This window comes from Triturus cristatus, chromosome 8 (assembly GCF_964204655.1).
Source record: "Triturus cristatus chromosome 8, aTriCri1.1, whole genome shotgun sequence".
NCBI lineage: Eukaryota > Metazoa > Chordata > Amphibia > Caudata > Salamandridae > Triturus > Triturus cristatus.
In genome coordinates, this window is record NC_140591.1 from 774,212,243 (window position 1) to 774,231,217 (window position 18,975).

At 45.9% G+C, this 18,975-nt stretch overlaps 1 protein-coding gene across 4 annotated transcripts in view; it reads left to right on the forward strand.

Moving 5' to 3' along the window:
* The window catches only part of ACE2 (angiotensin converting enzyme 2), a 507,698-nt gene that overhangs the window by 471,117 nt on the left and 17,606 nt on the right, over nt 1-18,975 (forward strand). For all 4 annotated transcript variants that reach the window (XR_014967783.1, XR_014967782.1, XR_014967784.1 and 1 more), the window contains exon 17: nt 2,985-3,179. Coding sequence is in view for 1 of the 4 variants with exons in the window: in XM_085622215.1 (XP_085478341.1) it covers nt 2,985-3,179 (195 nt within the window). In the remaining 3 variants the exon portion in view is untranslated. The remainder of the gene's footprint in view (nt 1-2,984; nt 3,180-18,975) is intronic.

The following is an 18,975-nucleotide window of genomic DNA, read 5'->3' on the forward strand; positions in this document are numbered from 1 at the left end:
TTCCTGGAATTCTTTGAAAAACTCATGGAAAGCAGAAGTTTGCTCCAAACACAGTGTAATCCTACCAGAGCTTGTTAGAGATGGCACCTGACGTCTAAATAAGTATGTTTTAATTTTAGCAAAGTACTTTGTCCATTGCATTTCTCTGGAAGATTGTGCTATATAATAGAAGGAGAAAAATATGTGTCAAAAATATTATGCACAGTTTTGCAGTTTCTTTAATTAGGGCTAGAGCAACCTGCTTTTGTTCCAAACTTAGCACTTTATTTAGTAGTCAGGTAGCCTCTAAACCTCTGAGTTGGCAGAGATACCAATTCCTACAGCTCAGGTGCAGTAGTCAAATAGATTAAAAATTTACTACCAGGTTGACTCATTTTATTTTTGCCAGGTCACTGACAAAAAAAGAGAGACAACTGGTTTGCCATGTCATGTTGGGATCGTGGCCCTTCTCAGCCCCTTTTTTTTCTACGTAGGTGAAGGGGCCTAATCTAGTCATCCTGGAACTTTTCTAGAGTCACACTTAGATGGGTATTTTAAGCAGCATGAAAGTGTGAAGGAAAGAAAATCATTAATGCGCAGACAATTTAGAAACAACGCTTCCATATACATAATAACCAAAGGCTAATTGAGGACGGTTAGTTAAGTTTATTACAAAGCCAAAAAGAGGGAATAGAAATACAAAGGAAACAGCATAAAGCCAAATCTACACACCCAATTCAGACAGTGCAACATGAGCAGAACTATTAGCTCAAGAAGGAGGATACAAACAGTCAAGGAGGAAGAGTTCAAATTCCCCTGCATCAAGAGCTGATAAATGAAGAGCATTAAAATCTATCCCTACTCTATCGCTATAGTGACATCCCTACGTTAATGAGTATGCATTCTGAATTGGGAGGAAATGTGTCAGTCGTGGAGTCTTCCTAAGAAGTCTCCCCACCGTTGAGATGGGTCAAATAGCATAAAGCCACTATCACAAGAGGAAGAGCTCATTCGGAGATGCTCCCTCTCCAAAGGCAAGGAAGATGTGTGGCACTATCCCTAATTCCAACAACCGGTTATCCACAGGTAGTATTCGCAAGATGCACTTTCATGCACATACTCCACAGTGGGTACAGTCATGAGCGTACTTTTCTACAGTGTGTTCTCCATGTACATCCCTTGCAACAATTTGTCCTTGGTTCCCATGCCTTCTCCCGTGTGAAATCCACTTCCTCCCTTATCGCCTCCTAACCATGTAATTGTAACTACTTCTCTCTTTGCTTGGCTGCTAAAACAAAGACATTAGTTGCCTAAAGAATGCTTTAACACCTGCAATGCAAAATATGAGAAAGAACAGCTTCCACAGTGCACAGGAAATTCAGAACATTAATCCTAAAGCGAGAGTTGTCAGAGATTTGAATTTCAGACCTACAACTTTGGCTAACATAAGAACATATCATTTAAACCAGACGTCATCAATGAGTAGCTTGTGACCTACCAGTAGCTCTCCAGGGACCTGTGAGTAGCTCTCCTGGGTGCAGCCCAGGCCATTATAGAAGCTTTTCCTTAATTGAATTATAATATGTTTACCAAAAGTACATAAGCATGTATTCGAGACAAAAATCTGTGTATTTTCATAACTCATAAGCTGATGTTTATAGAAAAATTGATTAATTTTCAAAATGTATTTAAAGCTGTTATTTTAGTTGGATATATTTATTACTCATAATATTACCTTGGTGCCAGGGGGGTTGCAGCTATGGCTTTTATGCATTACCCTTATAGAGGCACTCTAAATTGATAATGTTTTTTTTTAACTATACTGATGGCCATCCTGCTTAATGCACTGATGTTATCACTGCTGACAATCTTAGAAGGGGTGGTCACCATTGCATCACTACTATTAGTAGCTATGAATGATTTTCATTAAACAAAAGTGGATCTTATTACAGAAAAGGTTGGAGACCCCCTATTTAAACCTTACGAGTTGCATAATTAATTTTGCATTTCGACTAACACATTTACCAAATAATAGGAAGTATCATTACTACTAAACACATCTAATACATGAGTAGTGTCAAACTTCACTACACGATTTCGTCATGTTAGCGTGTTTTCCTACATTCATTCCTCATACTTCTTGTTAGTAACTGAAATATGTCACGTAGACACATTAACACTCACATCTACACCAGAAAGGATTAAATGTGGGTGCGCTCTACACATGATTAGGATGCACCCCCACAAATGAGAAAAATGCAAATATGAAACTTCCGCTCCATCATAGGCAAACCCTCAAAGCAGGGTTCCTTCTTGGGAAATAAAAATCAATGTTATCGACCTACTAGGTGTTTTCTCTAAGGACTTGGGGAACGTTTTTACACTTTTGAAGTCCTGGACCACCATTGACCCCTTTGGTTAGCTCATACAGGAAATAGCTGACGGACATGACGTCAGAAATTCCACCGGAAACCGAGTGGCTCTTACAGCTCTATGTTGAAAGGTGGATATTTTCCGAGATGGTTTTGTAATGAGAAAAGACAGTGAGTGGTGACTCTACCTTTGGGGAAAAAGCCACCCACACTATCATCATTTAAAGTAACATGATGTTATTTTCTTACATGCATTATTATTAACTTTAGAAAACGTTTTCACTGTTGTACCGGTATGCGCGGAATAACCTGGAATGCCCGTCAGGAGACAATGGGCTTTATTTAGAGTTTGGCAGACAGGATACTCTCTCAGAATGTGACAGATGTATTGTCCATTGTATTACAAGTGTTATTGGCAATAATTTATTTGTATGATGAACGATTGGGCATCCGCCAGTTTGTGACGAAATATCCTGTCCTATAAACTCTAAATAAGGCCCAATATCTTTAATGAAGATAGGCATTTATGCATATTTTCAATACTAATGTGTGAAGCGCTAATGACCTGCTGTGCGCGAAGGAGAATATATATTAACATTTTCTGTATTTTGTTTGATACATTTTTTATTACAGCGCATCTCGGGGTCGGGTGAACAGCGCTTTCATATTAGACGATAGCACCCTGGAATTCGTTGGCCTCCTGCCTACACTCGCACCACCTCCACAACCACCTGTCACCATCTGGCTGATTGTGTTTGGAGTAGTTATGATCATAGTGGTGGCTGCCTTCATTGCACTCATCGTCGTGGGACAGCGTGAAAAGAAAAAGTAAGAGTCATTTTGTGGAATACTCTACGATTGGTAGGGAGATTTTAGGGAATTAGCAAAGCGTGAACAATGAAATATTAAGAGATGTTCGTGAATTAAATATTTTTGTTAAAGGTCTGGGGAATTAAAAGAGCTATGCTTTCTATCTTCCTGCAAAGATTTGAGGAGAGTCAGTCTAGAGCTGGCCATTGATCAGATAACTAGTAGCAGCTGGCATGGCTCGCGGGTGGCGGGGCAGGCGCGGGTGGGAGGGGGGTATTGGAAATATAAAAATTAGGAAACTTACCTCGCAGCCAGGTCCTGCATCCTCTCTGCTTTCCTGCCTCTGACAGGAACAGGAACCAGGCAGTCTGGCTCCCTTCCCTAAGCCAATATCTGAGCGCTGTGACACAGCGCTCAGTAAGGGGCTGGAGGGGTGGACATGTTCTCCATGCAGGCTGTAATGCACCCGGCATGGAGAACAAGGAAGTGAGCATGACTGGTTTGGGCGGCCCCAGAGGGCCGACCAAACAGTCACTGCGCACTTTAGGAGTGGGCAAACCAATCCTCCCCTGCCCTGCTCGGAGAGCAGAGCAGCCCCATCCACCCACCTCCCGCAAAGCAGCAGGACACGAGACATAAAATGACAACAGCTCTGGGTTATTTTCATTTTATGTTTCTCACTGCTTAAAAGCAGGCAGTGGGGCAACGCTACTCCGCCATAACGGAGGAGCCGCCCCTTCAGATAACGCCCTGGGCGAAACAACATTTGCCCCCCCCCCCTTCCACGTGGTATCTTTAATTGCCAGTGTTTTGAAAAACAGGGGAAGGGCAGGAGGAAGGTATGGGTGGACAAGAGAAAGGAGAGAAGCAGACTTCAGAACAGTGTTAAGCACACTTTTCTTTAGAGCCAGGTTGGAGGGAGACTTTCCTGCACCCCTGTGAAAGTCATCACCCCAGCCATGGGTTCAGCTCGTCCATGCTAAAGGCAGTCCCTGACACAGTCAAAACAGACTGCATGAACAATTAGAGAGAACGGTCCGCAGTGTTGAGGATCGAAGTGTAACAATGCACCTGTGCAGGGGGCTGCATGGGTGATGGCGGGGCCTGCAGGGCAAAGCCACAGGTCTGGTAGACTGGATAAAAAAGTGACACACACGATTGGTTTTGAAGTGGGCCGGAAGACCACAAGTGGTCTCCGCCCTTTTATTATATAGCCTCTGGCCACGCCTGGCCAGAGGATTACATGGTGCGTTTCCGGGGCAGTGTTGCCATGGGGGTAGGGTTAGCTGGCTGTTACAGCACCCATTTCCTTAAAACGATGAGCAATATTAATTTTCATTTTACTATTTAGGGCCTCATTTACAATAGAATGGCGCAGCACGGTGCTGCAAGCAATTTTGCAGCGCCTTGCTGCATCATTCTAAAAGAGCAGGAAAACGCAGTATTTACAAGAATACAGTGCATTCCTGTACTGACCCCTGAGCTAAAAAAAAAGTAGCCTGTTGCCAACGCAAGCACCCTCTCGTCACATCGCAAGGGTGCCTGTGTTGCGGGGATGATTGATTTTGAGTAGGAAGGGACACCATTCTGCACAAAATCAATCGATAGAGGCGATTTCCTCCTTCTGTGTGATGCAGAATGCAGCAAACATAGAAAGAGGAAAAAACGAGGGGAAATAAGGATATTTCTCCTTGTTGCGCCTCTCTAACGCCACCCCTGGGGTGGCGTTAGAATCGAACGCATTTCCAGGTTTATGATTCCTCGTAAATCTGGGAATGCTTCAGATTCCATGGGTGTTGAGTGGGAACACCCACAGCAATACCCACGGAATGCCCCTTTCATGCAGTGTTTTGCGTGAAAGGGGCACATATTTACAAGGTCATGAAAAGCCAGGTAATGTGGCTTTGCGTGGCCTTGTAAATATGCTACAGCACATTGTGACACCAGAGCGTTAAAAAAATGCAAATGCAGTGCAAAAGTGCCTGTAGGGCCTCGTAAATGAGGCCCCAAGTTTGTAGAATTGGTACACCCCTGTCCTGTCCATAAAGACTAATAAATGCCACTTGAGCTGTATTGCTCCCTGCTGAACACCCGCTGCTGAATGCGTTAAATGCTGTTCATTACTCATACCTCAACGATGAGTCAGCCAAGAGGGCATCAGCCTTTCATTTGAGCAGATGTTTACAAGTGGATGACACAGGGACTCATGTTTGGGGATGAAAAAAAACCTGCAAGAGATAAAGGGACAGGACGTGTAGGATGGTGGAAGAAAGAGGTACGAGGGGAAATCATTAAATCCAGTATTTTGTTAAAGCATAGAATAATCACTCCAAAGGGTCTCAAGGCGCTGGATGTCATCGGGGAGATGAAGCGAGCTATTGCACAGAGTCACATGGTGCTGAGCTGAGCTGCCGCCAGCGATCGAAGTGTGAGCCCCACGCTCAGGAGTCAGCCACTCTGGCCGCTGTGCCATACCTCTCCTTGCACAAGTGGTCAGTTTCTTCCATGGTTAATACTGTTTCCCTTTTGGTATTTAACTGCTAAATCTTTTGGAATTGCACTGACCACACGAGCAGTCATCACTTGAAAGCATTTTATATATTTTAGTCAAAATTATGGCAAAATCGTTCACAATTCTTGTACAACTTCAATCCTAGGTTATCTTTTCTATTTTCTTTTCAGGCAGGGATATAATTATGGCCAAAGCTGCAGTTAGGGACTCCTGCATGAAATACTTTCCTCCCCAGATCATACAGCACATTGGCGTGATGTTGTGTGAGTCAAGAGACCCACCCATATTTTGTTATGGCTAGAGAAAGCTGTAGCTTTCTTCCAGAGTTATAGAGGGAGGTTTTTGGCCCCCACCTCTGGCTTCATCATCGTCTTTATGGCCATTTGATTGGGCTGCAGTTGTATTAGTCCACCTATGAAATAGTTCCATTACCAAGAGCTATAGAAACACTATTGACACAGACCCTGTGTCAGAAGGGCTTTAAATGGCATAACCCCATGATGAATACAGTGAAAGAGATTTCACATTGTGGACTCTGAAAATACTATACCAGGAGGTTGACATTGTCAACGCTCTGATAAATGCAATAACAGTGTTTTTCACTTTGCAATCTATGTGACAAATAGAACAGGAATGAGATTTGCTTTATGAACACCATGACAAACACCATAGGAAGGGGCTTTCCTCTATGTTAAAACTGAGAAACGTTGCACAGGTCCCTGCTTTTAGAGGGGCTAGAGAAGTCATGTTTTCATTGTGTACATTTGTAATTTTGTGTTTAATATTTAACTGTGTCTGAATTATCCGCAGTTGCCATCACCTTCCCAAAGACTTGTGATGCAGATGCCAGACCAAAAAGAGGAACCAAAAATTGATACTGAGTCATGCCCGCCGCATGCATGTACATTCTGTGGGACTCTAGGAATGGTGTATGGAAACATGTGTCTTGTAAATAGAGTGATACCATCCAGTCTCCAATCACTGTGAAGGGACAGCATCTTGAACTTCTTCTCACTAATAAAGCAATTCAAGACCCTGAGGTCCAGGATAGGATGGAAACCACCATCCTTCTTTGGAACAGGAAAGTACTGTGAGGACCATCCTTGTCCAGTCTCCTGCTCTGGCACCAACTCCACAACTCCTTTCTGAAGCAAGGGTGACACACTCTTCCTGCAGTAGGAAAAGATGTTCCTTTTTCCCCTATCTGTACAACCCATCGGCCTGATGTTATGGCCTTCCAGGTCTGTGGAAAAAGGGACACTTGGCCTCCCATCAGCCTCAAATGGCCAGACATGGGAGAACTAGGGTTGCTTCCCTGTGGTGGCTGCGGGGGGGAGGGGGGTTGAGGAAGACGTGACTGCCTGAGGTGTTGCACGGACTCTACCCTTTCCACGGCCTCGGTACTGTCTCAGCATTTGGTTCTGAGAATGCTGCTGAGAAAGTGCTGCCTGGTGTTGTTGGAAGTTGAAGCCTTTCCCAAATCCACCAAACTTATAAAACCCCTGGAATTTATTCCTTTGGGCTGTAGGCCAAGAGAGCGGGCCGTGGTGGAACTCACTTTGAAGTGTTCCAAGGCTGAGCTACACTTTTCCCCGAACAACTTAGTGCCTTTAGAAGGAAGGTTTATCAAGGTGGATTGCACTTCTGTGGTAAAACCGAAGCTCCTCAGCCAGCCCTGCCTCCAAACAGTGACGGGTGTCCCAATTGATCTGGAAACTAAATCTGCCCTGGCTAAGCTGAACTGTATCACCTGCCTTGAGGGTGCCTAGCCGTCTCTTATTAGGTCTTGGAAATGGATCTAAAGTTCCTGAGGAAGATAAGTAACCAGCAAAACTAACATATAGCAAAAGGCAAACACATTGTGCCCTAGCAGACAATTGCCATTGAGTGTCAAGGACAAGCTTCCGGCTGCAAAACCTTTTTGGCCCAAAATATTCCGTATCAGCAAGTGAAGTAGGAAAAATTTCAGACATGAGCTTAGACGAAGAAAAAACCTGAGTCGCTAAGGTTTCTGGTGTGGGATGTTCTGACAGGAATGATGGACCACAGGGGGAAGGTCTTTACCTTCTTGCAATTTACCTGTTGACTGCACTTTGGCCAAAATGAGGTCTAGGAGGGCATCATTAAATGGCAGCAGGGGCTCCAAAGTGTGAGTGGAAGGCTACAGGACGTTTGTCATTATATTGGCCATAGTTATGATAGTCGGCAAGGGCATCTTGAGAAACTTTGCCACTTTTCTGAAGATGGAGTGGTCTGATGTTGCTCCCGTAGGAAGGGACCCAGGTGGGTCCAGGAACTTAAACTCAGTGGCGGTAACTATACCACTAGACTTAGAAAGCCCCTGCAACTCCTGTAAGGGTTCTTTAAGGTCCTCCTGCTAAGAATCTGTGCCAAACAGTTCATAAAATGAATTTTTTTCTTAGAACTGACTCTCCTCCAGTTGGCATTGTACCTCCCTTCTGGACATATGTATTGTCGTTAGGAACTGGGACACCAAAGCGGCGGGCTCCAAAGTTGGGACCGGTGCCAGTGACATTGGCAGTGTGAGGGTAACTAGCATTGGTGGCACTGCAAGTGCTGAGCACCTTGGTTGGACCAGGGTTGGTGCTAGGGGTGACATCGACAGAACAATTGGTGCTGCTGGGAGGGGCTAAAAGGGACCGAATGGTGCCACCTTAAGGCCCAATGGCGAAGATCATCCATTAGCATCCCCCACAGGTCCCACCAGGCCTGAAGGCGCTCAAGAGGGTACCATAACATGCCTGAATACTTCAAACATGGTGCTGGATCTGTTCCATACACCTGAGAGTCTTGCTTGCATCCATCTACCCATCTCCATCCATTCATACTACCTCCCTTTTTCCCTTCGATCCATCACTTTATCTTTTCTCTCCATCCATTCATCTTCATCTGTCTTTCAACTCATCCTTCTCTCCTTTAGTTCTTTATCAATTTGTACCTGCATCCATCCCTTCACCATTCTCTCCATCATCCATCTTTGCACACATCTCTCCATTCATACATTCTCCCCCTGTCACTCTCCCCATCCCTCCTCTCCAAACCTCCCTCTCTCCCTTCTACTGCTAGAACTTGTATTTATGAGCTTCTAGGAGACTAAAGCCAAATGAGCCATAAACAACCAATCAAGGGGCATATCAGCAACAACAAGCGATAAACAACGCTAAGAGCGCTTAGTGCGTTTCAACTTAACGCCGGCTATCGCTGGATTCTATCGCACAGATAGCGCGCTATCAGCAACGCCTATCTCCAATGCGATAGGAAATCCAGCAATAGCGGCGAAACTGTGCAATTATCGTGACGGCGATAATCAGAACCTTGTTGATAGTGCGGGCGGACTCATCCCTACAATCCACCTCACCATTGGATGTAATGGGTAAGTCAGTTCTGAAGCTGGCGTAAACAAAGCTGCAATATTATTATCCGCGCTACGCGGGTTTGCACCCTGCTTGCTGATAGGAGTAGCTCGTGTTAGCAACATTTCTCAGGTTATTTTACTGCGGAACGCCTACTGTGCGTCTCATTAGCGGTGAGATGCTGGGCGTTAAGGAAACAGGCGCTGAGGCATGGATTCATTCGATAGCGTGACCTTGCTGATCATGCCCGAAAACGGACGCTAAAGCGGCGATAATTGTATCACGGCGCCTTGATGATATGCCCCTAAATACTTCAAGGTACGCAGAACTGCCCAGTGACACCCACCCCGCTGCTGAAGTGTGTGGGGAGGTGGAGTGGGGATGGGGGGCTAAACATATAGCTTGTGGAGCTGAAGCTGCAAAAACATTATTTTAGACTTGCAAATAGAGATCGAAAGCTAATGTGAAGTTTATTTTTGTTCACATGAATTGTTTGAGTGTCTTGTCCGTCACATTCGTTATTTCACTATGTTTTAGTATTTATGCATGTATCATTCAGTGAGTGTTCATTTGTGCCGATGGTTGCAGGTGATGGACACCAGCGCTAATTTTTGGGGACCCAAACTTATGTAGCATCGTCAGACTTTGACCCTAGAGTAAAAGATAGAAAGGCATAAAAGGGAGAAAAAAACAGAAGAGAAAGATATGAAGATAGTGACACAGATAAAAAGCTGGAATGAAAAAGAGCATGCAAAGTAGGATAAAAAAAATCAAGGAGTGTAGGCGGAGAAGAGGCATGAGGTGGAATCAAAATGTGACAGCCTTGGTACATGGCGACGTCCATATTTAGCAACGCTGCCACCAGGCTCCCCAAAAACTTTGGGGCCAGGCACTAACTTTTTTTTATTTTAATAAAAAAAATTAAATAAGGCACTGGGATTCCCCTCCCGATCATCCAATACCCGATCTCTTCTGCAGACTGTATTTCATCTTCAGGCAGCGCAGTTCAAATCCAATACACAACGTAGTCTACCTATATAGATTATATAGCGTACCTGCTGTGGAGATCTGTACATAACGTTTAGCCACAGGTTCTAAGACTAGTGTTTTGGTTTCAATGAGTACTGAGGGCATATTTACAAGAACTGACGCATAGGCATAGATGCGTCAGATTTCTTGCGCCTGCCGCAAATGCCCTAACAACACCATGGATGCGCTGTATTTATAGTACAGTGCTCCATGCCACATGAATTCACGGATCTGTCAGAAATTCTGACGCATCTTTTGGTCTAAAGTGATGCATTGCTGGAGTTGGTCGTAAGACTGTTGCAACTCCAGCAATGCATTAGAACACAAGAGGCAAGTCCCATGTTAAAAGCCCTGCGTCAATCCTAACGCCTGGTTTGAGAAGGTATAGGGATTTTGACCGTGTCAAGTCGTAGAGTGACGCAGTGAAAAGTTGAAAATTTCACTGCGTTAGTTCAATGTGGCTTTTAATGTGGGAACGCCTACCCTGCATACATTATACATGGAGCAGGTATAATGTGACACAGGCCTCTACAAACTGACGCATTATGCCCAGTGCTTCAGTTTCTAAGTATGGAGCAGTGTGGAGTACTGATTGCGCTTCCGCTGTGTCAAAAACAAATGACGCTGCTGCGGCGGCACTAGCTCCTTGTAAATATGCCCCTGAGTGTCCAGCTGTTATGCAAAGTCAGAATCAAACTAAAAAGAAACAAGCATTCGTAATGCCAATAGGTCTCAGCAACCGAGCTACTGGTTTGAGAATGCTTTCTAGGTTGAAGCCTACCGGACAGAGCAGCTTTCTGGTTTGCCAATACCATTTTTGGGACATTCTGAAAGCTTCCCCGTGAATGCATTATGTCCATTGCTTTTCATTGGCTTTATGGTTTGTAACTTATATTTGCTTGCTTTATTGTTTTAGGCTGTTTAGCTTGCGTTCGTCCCTTCCCTTGCCCAAACCCTATTTGCCTTATTCTTCCACCATTACAATACATGTCCAACCTTTTAATTACACAGCACCCTGCCCTATGGACCAACTAGGGCTATGTAATAAAAGGGGAGTTTAAGACTTGGTAATGGGATTTTAATGCCAAGTCGACCTGGAAGTTTAAAACTGCATGCATTCTGGAATGGCAGGCCTGGGACATGTTTTAAAGTGCTACTTAAGTGGGTGGCACAATAAGTGTTACATGCCCAATAGTAGCATTTAATTTACAGGTTCTGGGTATATAGTATAACACTATACAAGGGGCTTAGTTAATTATATATTCCAATTGGGTTTAAGCTAATGTAACCATGTTAAGGGTGTGAGCACAAGCACTTTAGCACTGGTTAGCACAGAGTCCTAAGGCCAACAAAAATAAGTCCAGCAAAAATGGAGGAGGTGATGCAAATCGTTGGAGGAAAGACCACCCTAAGACTGACAGGTCTAAAATGTTTTCCCCCAGCTGAAAGTGGGGAGAACTACCCAACCCCTTGGGATTTCTCTTCACTAAGGCAGAAAAACCTGGAGACCATCAGCAATGGCGTGGTCTAACCCTCAACAGTTTTCCACCGTAAATCCCAGTTCCTGTAGGGAGAGGAACCACCTTAACAATTTTGAATTCTCACCCCTCATTTGCATTAGCCACCCGAGGGGCTTGTGATCTGTACGAACTCTGAGGTAAGTCCCTGACAAGTAGGGTCTCAGCTTCTTCAGTGTCCAGACCACAGTAATGCTTTCTCTCTCAATAGCACTCCACCTCTGTTCCTGTTAAAGTAGCCTCCTAGAGACGAATGCTACAGGGTGGTCTAGGCCCTCCTAATTTAACTGTGACAAGTCTGCCTGTGGTAATCCTGTATTTAATGTTTATGATTCTGTATTTAATTTATATATTTGTCCCTTTCCGTGGTGTGGGATCTAGAATGTAGAATGTGGAAGGTGCCTAGCTACAGGGTTCCGTGGGAGACAGTTGTAGATGAACCTCCTGTGGCTGGGACGCTGTTACTGATGATCTTGAAATAAAGAAGCTTCCCTCTACACTACAACGTTGTGTAATCCTACTTATTACACTGCTCTTTTACCATGCTTCAAGTGTGTGTTTGGACAATAAACTCCTAGAAACGGGGGCTATGCACATGGCCTGTTTTAGGGAGTCAAAGGCTTTTTGATAGGCCTCTGTCCACATCACCTTCTTGGGTTGTTTCTTAGACGTCAACTCATTCAAGGGACCAACAATGGTGCCATATCCCTTGACATACCTCCTGTAGTACCCTGTGTGGCCTAGCAAGACCCTCTCTTCTGTTTGAGTTTTTGGAGGCTTCCAGGCCAGGATAGTCTTGCTTTTGGCCGGGAGGGGCTGCACCCTACCCCTGCCCGCCAGGTGTCCCAAGTACATCACAAACCCCTGCCCTATCTGGCACTTACTGGCCTTAATATTTAGGCCTGAGTGTTGCAAGGCCTGAAGCACTTCCTGCAGGTGAAATAGGTGGTCCTCTTAGGTGCTGCTGAAGACAGCTATGTCATCTAATTATGCAGCACTGAAGGCCTCCATCCCAGCTAAGACCTGGTTCTCCAGCCTCTGGAAGGTGGCAGGGGCATTCCTGAGTCCAGAGGGCATAACCTTAAACTGAAGGTGGCCTTCTGGGGTGGAGAAGGATGATCTCTCTTAAGCCTCCTCGGTCAGGGCAATATGCCAGTACCCTGAAGTCAAATCAAGCGTGCTAAGGAATTTTGCGGCCGCTAACCTACCAATGAGTTCCTCAGCTTGGGCTTCAGGGTGTGCATCAGTCTTAGTGGCTGAGTTGAGTCCCCTGTAGTCAACACAGAACCTGAGTTCTGGGGTTGTGGCTGGTGGGGCTGCCTTTGGTACCAGCACTATTGGGTTGGACCATGGACTACTGGAGGGCATGATGGCCTCCATTTACAGTATCTTAGTGACTTCTGCTTTCACGCTGGCCCTCACTCTGTCAGACAATCTGTGCAATTTGTTTTTGACAGGCAGGCTGTCCCCAGTAACTATATAATTGGTAAACAAGTGTGTAAGCACAGGAGTGAGGGAAAATAGAGAGGCAAACTGTTTGAGTAACAGGGGATAGTTTCTCTCCTGCTCTGTGGTCAGGGTAGGGGAGGGGTTGACACCCTCCACTGACTCACCCTTCTCTTTATATGACAGGAGATCATGGAGAGGTTCACTCTCCTCCTCGTCCCCATCATCTGTCACAAGCAAAATGGTGACCTCAGGTTCTCATAGTGGGGTTTGATGCGGTTGAGATGGAGTACTCGTAAGGGGTTCCTGGGGGTCTTGAGATCCACCGGGTAGATGGACTCCCCCTTCCGCTCCACCAACTCATATGGCCCAGTCCAGTGATTCTGCAGAGCCCTGGGCTCAACTAGCTCCAGCACCCAAACTTTTCTGCTCAGGTTCAAATTCTACCATGGTAGCTGTGTGGTCATATTAATGCTTAAGCACCTCTTGTTTAGCCCCCAAATTTTCAAAAGCCTTCTTCCAGAACTTGGCCATCTGGTTTCTATTGGCTAGCAAGTGGCTAACCACATTCTTTAAGGATGGGTGTCTCTGGAGATGGCCCCATCCCTCCTTGGTCAGATTGAGAGGTCACCTTATAGGATGGCCATACAGAAGTTCAAATGGGCTAAAGCCCTCTCACTTCTGTGGCACTTCACTGTAAGCAAAGAGCAGGCGTGGTAAGACAACATCCCACTTCCACCTCATGTGCTCAGGTAGGCCCATAATCACAAGTTTCCGAGTTTTGTTGAATCTTTCAACCAGCTCATTTGTTTTTGGATGGTAGGGTGTGGAGAACTTGCAAGTAACTCCACACTCCTTCCACACAGAAGTCTGTCTTGGTGTCCAAGGGTCCTACAATATTCATTCCCACCCTCTCAAAGGGTATGCCAACAACAGGTATGGGAGTCAGAGGAGCTTTTAGATTTTTCTCAGACTTCCCAGTAGCCTGACAGGTAAGACAAGTCCTACAGAATGCATCAGAGGCTGTCTTCATCCAGGGCCAATAGAAGTTGGTAACAAGCCTGGAAAAGGTCTTGTCCTGGCAGGGTTATCATGAGCCAGCCACAGTAGGAAGGCCCTGTAACATTGAGGAACTACTGAGACAAGAGTTGCACCATGCGCTAGAACCTTAAGCTCACTATATAGGAGGCCATTCTCCCAATATATGAGGTGACCTCCAGAGGAGTCATCAGCTGCCTGGGCTTCAGCATGCTGACTTAGCCTCATCAAGGGTTGGTAAATCCCTCTCTGCCTTCCAGAACTCCTCCCTGGTGGGTCCTCCTTCCACTTGCCTTCATCAAGTTTAGGCAGGGTAACAAGGGAGGTATAATCCTCCCCAGTAGGCTCTGGGATAGCCTCCTATGACGCCCCATTCACCTGTGCTGTGGGACATTCAGGGGCTGGCTTCCAACGCCCTTCTGCCAGGCTTCAGACCTTCTTGACTCTCCTCCTGGGCAGCCATAGACATAGTGGTTGCACAAATCCACTCAGGCAACCCTAACATTACCAGGTGTGACTTGAGCTCCACTTCCTTCCAGGCAGTGTGCTCTAAGTCATTCCCCAACAGACAGTCCACGGGCATAGCAAGTCTCACAGCAACGTTCAGAAGACTGAACCCCACTCAACGGGAACAAGAGCCATGGGGTAGTGGCTCTCCTTGTTGTCTGCTACCACAACCTGGTGAAATGTATTAGCTATTACCTGCTCTGAGGACACTAGATGACACCACACAGTAGTCATACTGGTTCCTGAATCCCTCATAGCCTGCACCTTCTGGCCATTGATGGTGACCCACTGCTTATACACTGAAACATATTGGAAGGCATGTGGGCTTTGCGCAGGATCTCTGGATCACCCAGGGCCACAAGGGTAACCTCACTTGCCTCCCCCTCACCAAACACCTTCTTAGACACTCTGGTGCTGACCCAGAGGTCAGCCTTCTCAATGAGCTTCCTGAGATAAGTAAGCCTGCTATCCATTAGGTGATGGAGCAGCTCTGTATAACAATTATTGAGCATTTTAGGTTGTACAGCCCAGTAAAATCATCCACTCTGATGCCCCTCATCCAGCCCTTCAGTTCCTTGGTGGCATAATATAGGAAATCTACCCCAGGACTGATTTAGGAGCTTATGGCTGTCCCTGAACGCCTGATGGTACTTCTCAGGGGGCAACCCAAACTTCACAACAAGTATTGCCTTCATGGGGGCATATCTGGCCCGATCCTCAGCTTCTAGTGTGAGAAGTGTATCCCTCACCAGCTTAGGCATGTGTTTCCACAGGCTACCCCTCCCAGTATTCCTCTGGGACCTTGTGTACCCTGAGTGCAACCTCATAAGCAGCAAACCCCTTGTCAATATCATCTTCCACCACATAGTTTGGCACAAGCTCCTGGGATATGCAAATTCTCACCTGTCCAGGAGACACTGTTGGTACTCTGCCATCATCATTGTTGGGTCCTGTAGGATGCCTTGCCTTTAGCTCCAGCTCCCTCATACTCCAACAGTAGCTTTTTCACAGCTAATGCCCTGTCAGCCTCAGCCCTCTTTCCCACCGTTTCCAGCTTTAATTTGGCCCGCTCTAACTTGAGCTTTCTTTCCTGCCTCCTTTCAGGTGTCAAGTGAACCCCCCTCAGCTGAATGTTGCCCCTCGAGACTGGCACCCAAGTCTCTTGCTTCACATCATCCTCTCTATCCTGGTCCTCCTTTGTCACTGGCAACTGGTGGGCCTCTGCCAATACCCACAATGCCTTTTGGAGCTCTGGCTTCCTGGTGCTCTTTTTGGGGGATAGCTCCCTCTCCTAGCAAAGCTCCTTGAGCCCAGCTCTGCAGATTGGCAAGCTCAAATTCCATTCTTGCTGGTGGCCACGGGCACAGTCAGGTAGAGCAGCAATGAATTTAGAAAAATAAAAAAAGGCCTATGAGGGAGAATTTAAAACTCAAACTTGTCTTAGGTATGGGATTGTAGTGCACACAAACTCACTTTATGGTACTGCAGAAACACAAGTCCTATCCTCTCCGCCGATCACCAATGTGAGATATTGGGTTACTGGTTGATGGGGGTTGGGAGCCCGGGTCAAGCAGCAACCACGATCCTTGTCAGGGTAAGGCACAAGTAAACCCTAAATTAGCCTGTGTTCAACCCTCTGGTAGCTTGGCACAGAGCAGTCAAGCTTAACTAAAAGACAATGTGTAAAGTATTTGTGCAATACCTCAAGCAGCAAAACAATGAAAACACCACACAAAAAGATCCCACACCAGGTTAGGAAAATAGAGCTACATTTAATAAATTTAACAAGACCAAAACAACAAAAGTCTAACCGTAGAACCCGAGTAATGGATTTTGAAAGAATAAAGTGAATACAGTGCTAAAAAGGACAAAACACCAACTCAGGATATCTGGTCACGCTGGACTGGGTCAAATTCAAAAGTTCAGGCCAACCGCAATGGAGTGCAGGTGGGTTACAGTCCCAGGTTAGTCCTGCTGAAGGTTTACTATCTCAAGTTAATGGCAAGAGTCCTGTTCACATTGCAAGAGGGACACAGAGAGAGTGGGGCGGGATGCTGTCAGCGAAGCAATAGAAGTCAGCCGGTGTAGCGGGTGGACGTTGCTGAAGCTTCGTCATGGTGGTCCTCGCAAGCGGTCTATGCTGCAGTGCCAATGGCTGGGCTGATGGAGCTTTTTGCTGCATTGTGGTGCAAGCGCCAAGGTCTTGTTGTGAACTGACCTGTTCACTGTCGCAAAGAGCCCAAAAGCTTGATTTCAGCACTCTTGAGCCACACCTAGGGTCCAGGACCAGAGAGGCACCACTTTGGGGGGGGTCAGGAACTCACTGCAGCTGGGTACAGGGGCTGGTTCAGGATGCTGAGGGTCCTTTTATGTCCCTGAGTTCAGCAGACTAGCCCTCGGAGTTACTCTGGGATCCTGGGTTCAAGATGATGTTGCAGGTCCACTTCTTCCCCAGGCAAGAGGGCAACATGGCAGCACACCAGGGCAGCATTTCCCTAGAGCAGCTGTCCAGCAGAGTGTCAGGCCTTGTAGCAGTCTAACTGTCCTTCTTCCCGGCAGACTATCCACAGGTCCTGAAGTGTATTGAAGAATTGGTGTCTGAGGTCTGTTTTTTATACCCTGGTGCCCTAGATCTGGAAGGTGGGAGAAGCTTCTAGACAGTGGCTTTGAAGTGCATAGAATTTCCTGCCTACCCTGCCCTGGCTCCAAGCTGGTTGAAGTGACAATGCAAGGTTGTTAGGCCCTTTGTGTGAAGACAGAGCAAAGGTTATTGGGTTTCAAGTGAGGTGTGCTCAGGTCTGCCTCCCCCTATCCTGCCAGCAGATGGTCCATTCGGGCACACCTAATCCCTGTGTTGTGTGACTATCTGGGAGGAATTCACGAAATCTAACTGTCAGTTACACGCAGTCTTGTGTCCAGACCAGACGAAAGGCACAAAAAGGCTAAGGACAGGAAAATGCCAACTTTATAAAAGTGGCATTTTCAAAATTGCAATGTAAATTCAGACTTTGCCATTAAAGAGGGCATATCATTACAATTTCATGACACCAAACATGGCATATTTAGTTTGTTTATTAACCAATTTTATTCATTTTTTAAAGAACAAAAATAACAACAAAATATATTGCATTCCAATCAGCCCCCACCACCCCACCCCACCCTCGTTGATCACTGAGATGTAGAATTGTCAACAAGTACCGTCTCCGACATGGAGGACAAGCCATAATAATCCCACAAATTACCAAAATCTTGGTAAATTTCTGAGGATAGCCCCAAGCTATATATATATATATATATATATATATATAGGTTCCTCTTGTTTGGTACACCAGTCCATACCAGATCTCCAGAGCTGCAACTCAGGGGCCTGGGACATTTTCCAGTTCTCAGTCTCTTTTAGCCACTAATGTTGTCAGACCCACCAGCTGGCGGTCGTCTCTTGAGTCATTGACATCCTTTAAAACCCCCAAAAAGGCTATTTTGGGGGCGAGCGTACCATTTGTACCCAAGACCCGAGAGAGTGTATGGCCCAACCATAACCAGTAATGATTGATCCGCTGGTAGAAGAAGTCTGCCTTGGGGGCAGAACACTTGGGATAGTTAGAGTCTGGTCAGAGGTGAGCGCGCTAATGTTGACGAGGGTTCACATACATGAGGTATAAATAGTCTAGTTGCTCAAGTTCGAGTCATGCAGAAATGTCATCCAGGTCTTCAACCCAGCCCTCCCATTTCCATCGGGTTAGGTCCAGCACCTCGGGCATTGTTGACCAGGGAGCGATACAGTTGAGAGGGCCCTCCTTTACCTAAGCTAGCCTTCAATAATCAAGCTTCAACGATGCTGTATTCTGGCAGGTCCACTAGGTAGGCAAGTTCTGCCCAAGAGCATATCAGAGTTGCAAGCACCTGTGAAATTGTTTATGGGAAAGCTAGAAGAATGGCCACATGCCCACAAAGGAATGCATTTGATCGATGTTCTGGCCAAACAGCCCCCAATAAAGTAATTCCGATCTTTTCCCACAATTGAAATACCTCACGTTGCTCTGCATGTGCTAGTTAGCGCCCTCTCCATAATGGGGTTTGCTGAGTCAAGTCTCCTTTCCCACCCAAGAAATTCTATTAGCAGCTTGACAAACAAGAAACATTGTTATGGTAAGTTCAGGCATATGAAGGCGAATGGGGCTACTGTACAAATAGTGCATCACCTCATTCAGACACAGACAGTGCAGTTCGAATTGGTATGCTGGATCATTCCATCCACCGGACATCGAGTCATTTATTACTAGGAGATGAGATGGCCAGTAGTACAGACGGATGTTAACTCTCCCAGCCCCCTGTCATAGACTGAGGAGCTGTCGGGAATGACAGCTTATTAATGAAATGAGGAATACCAA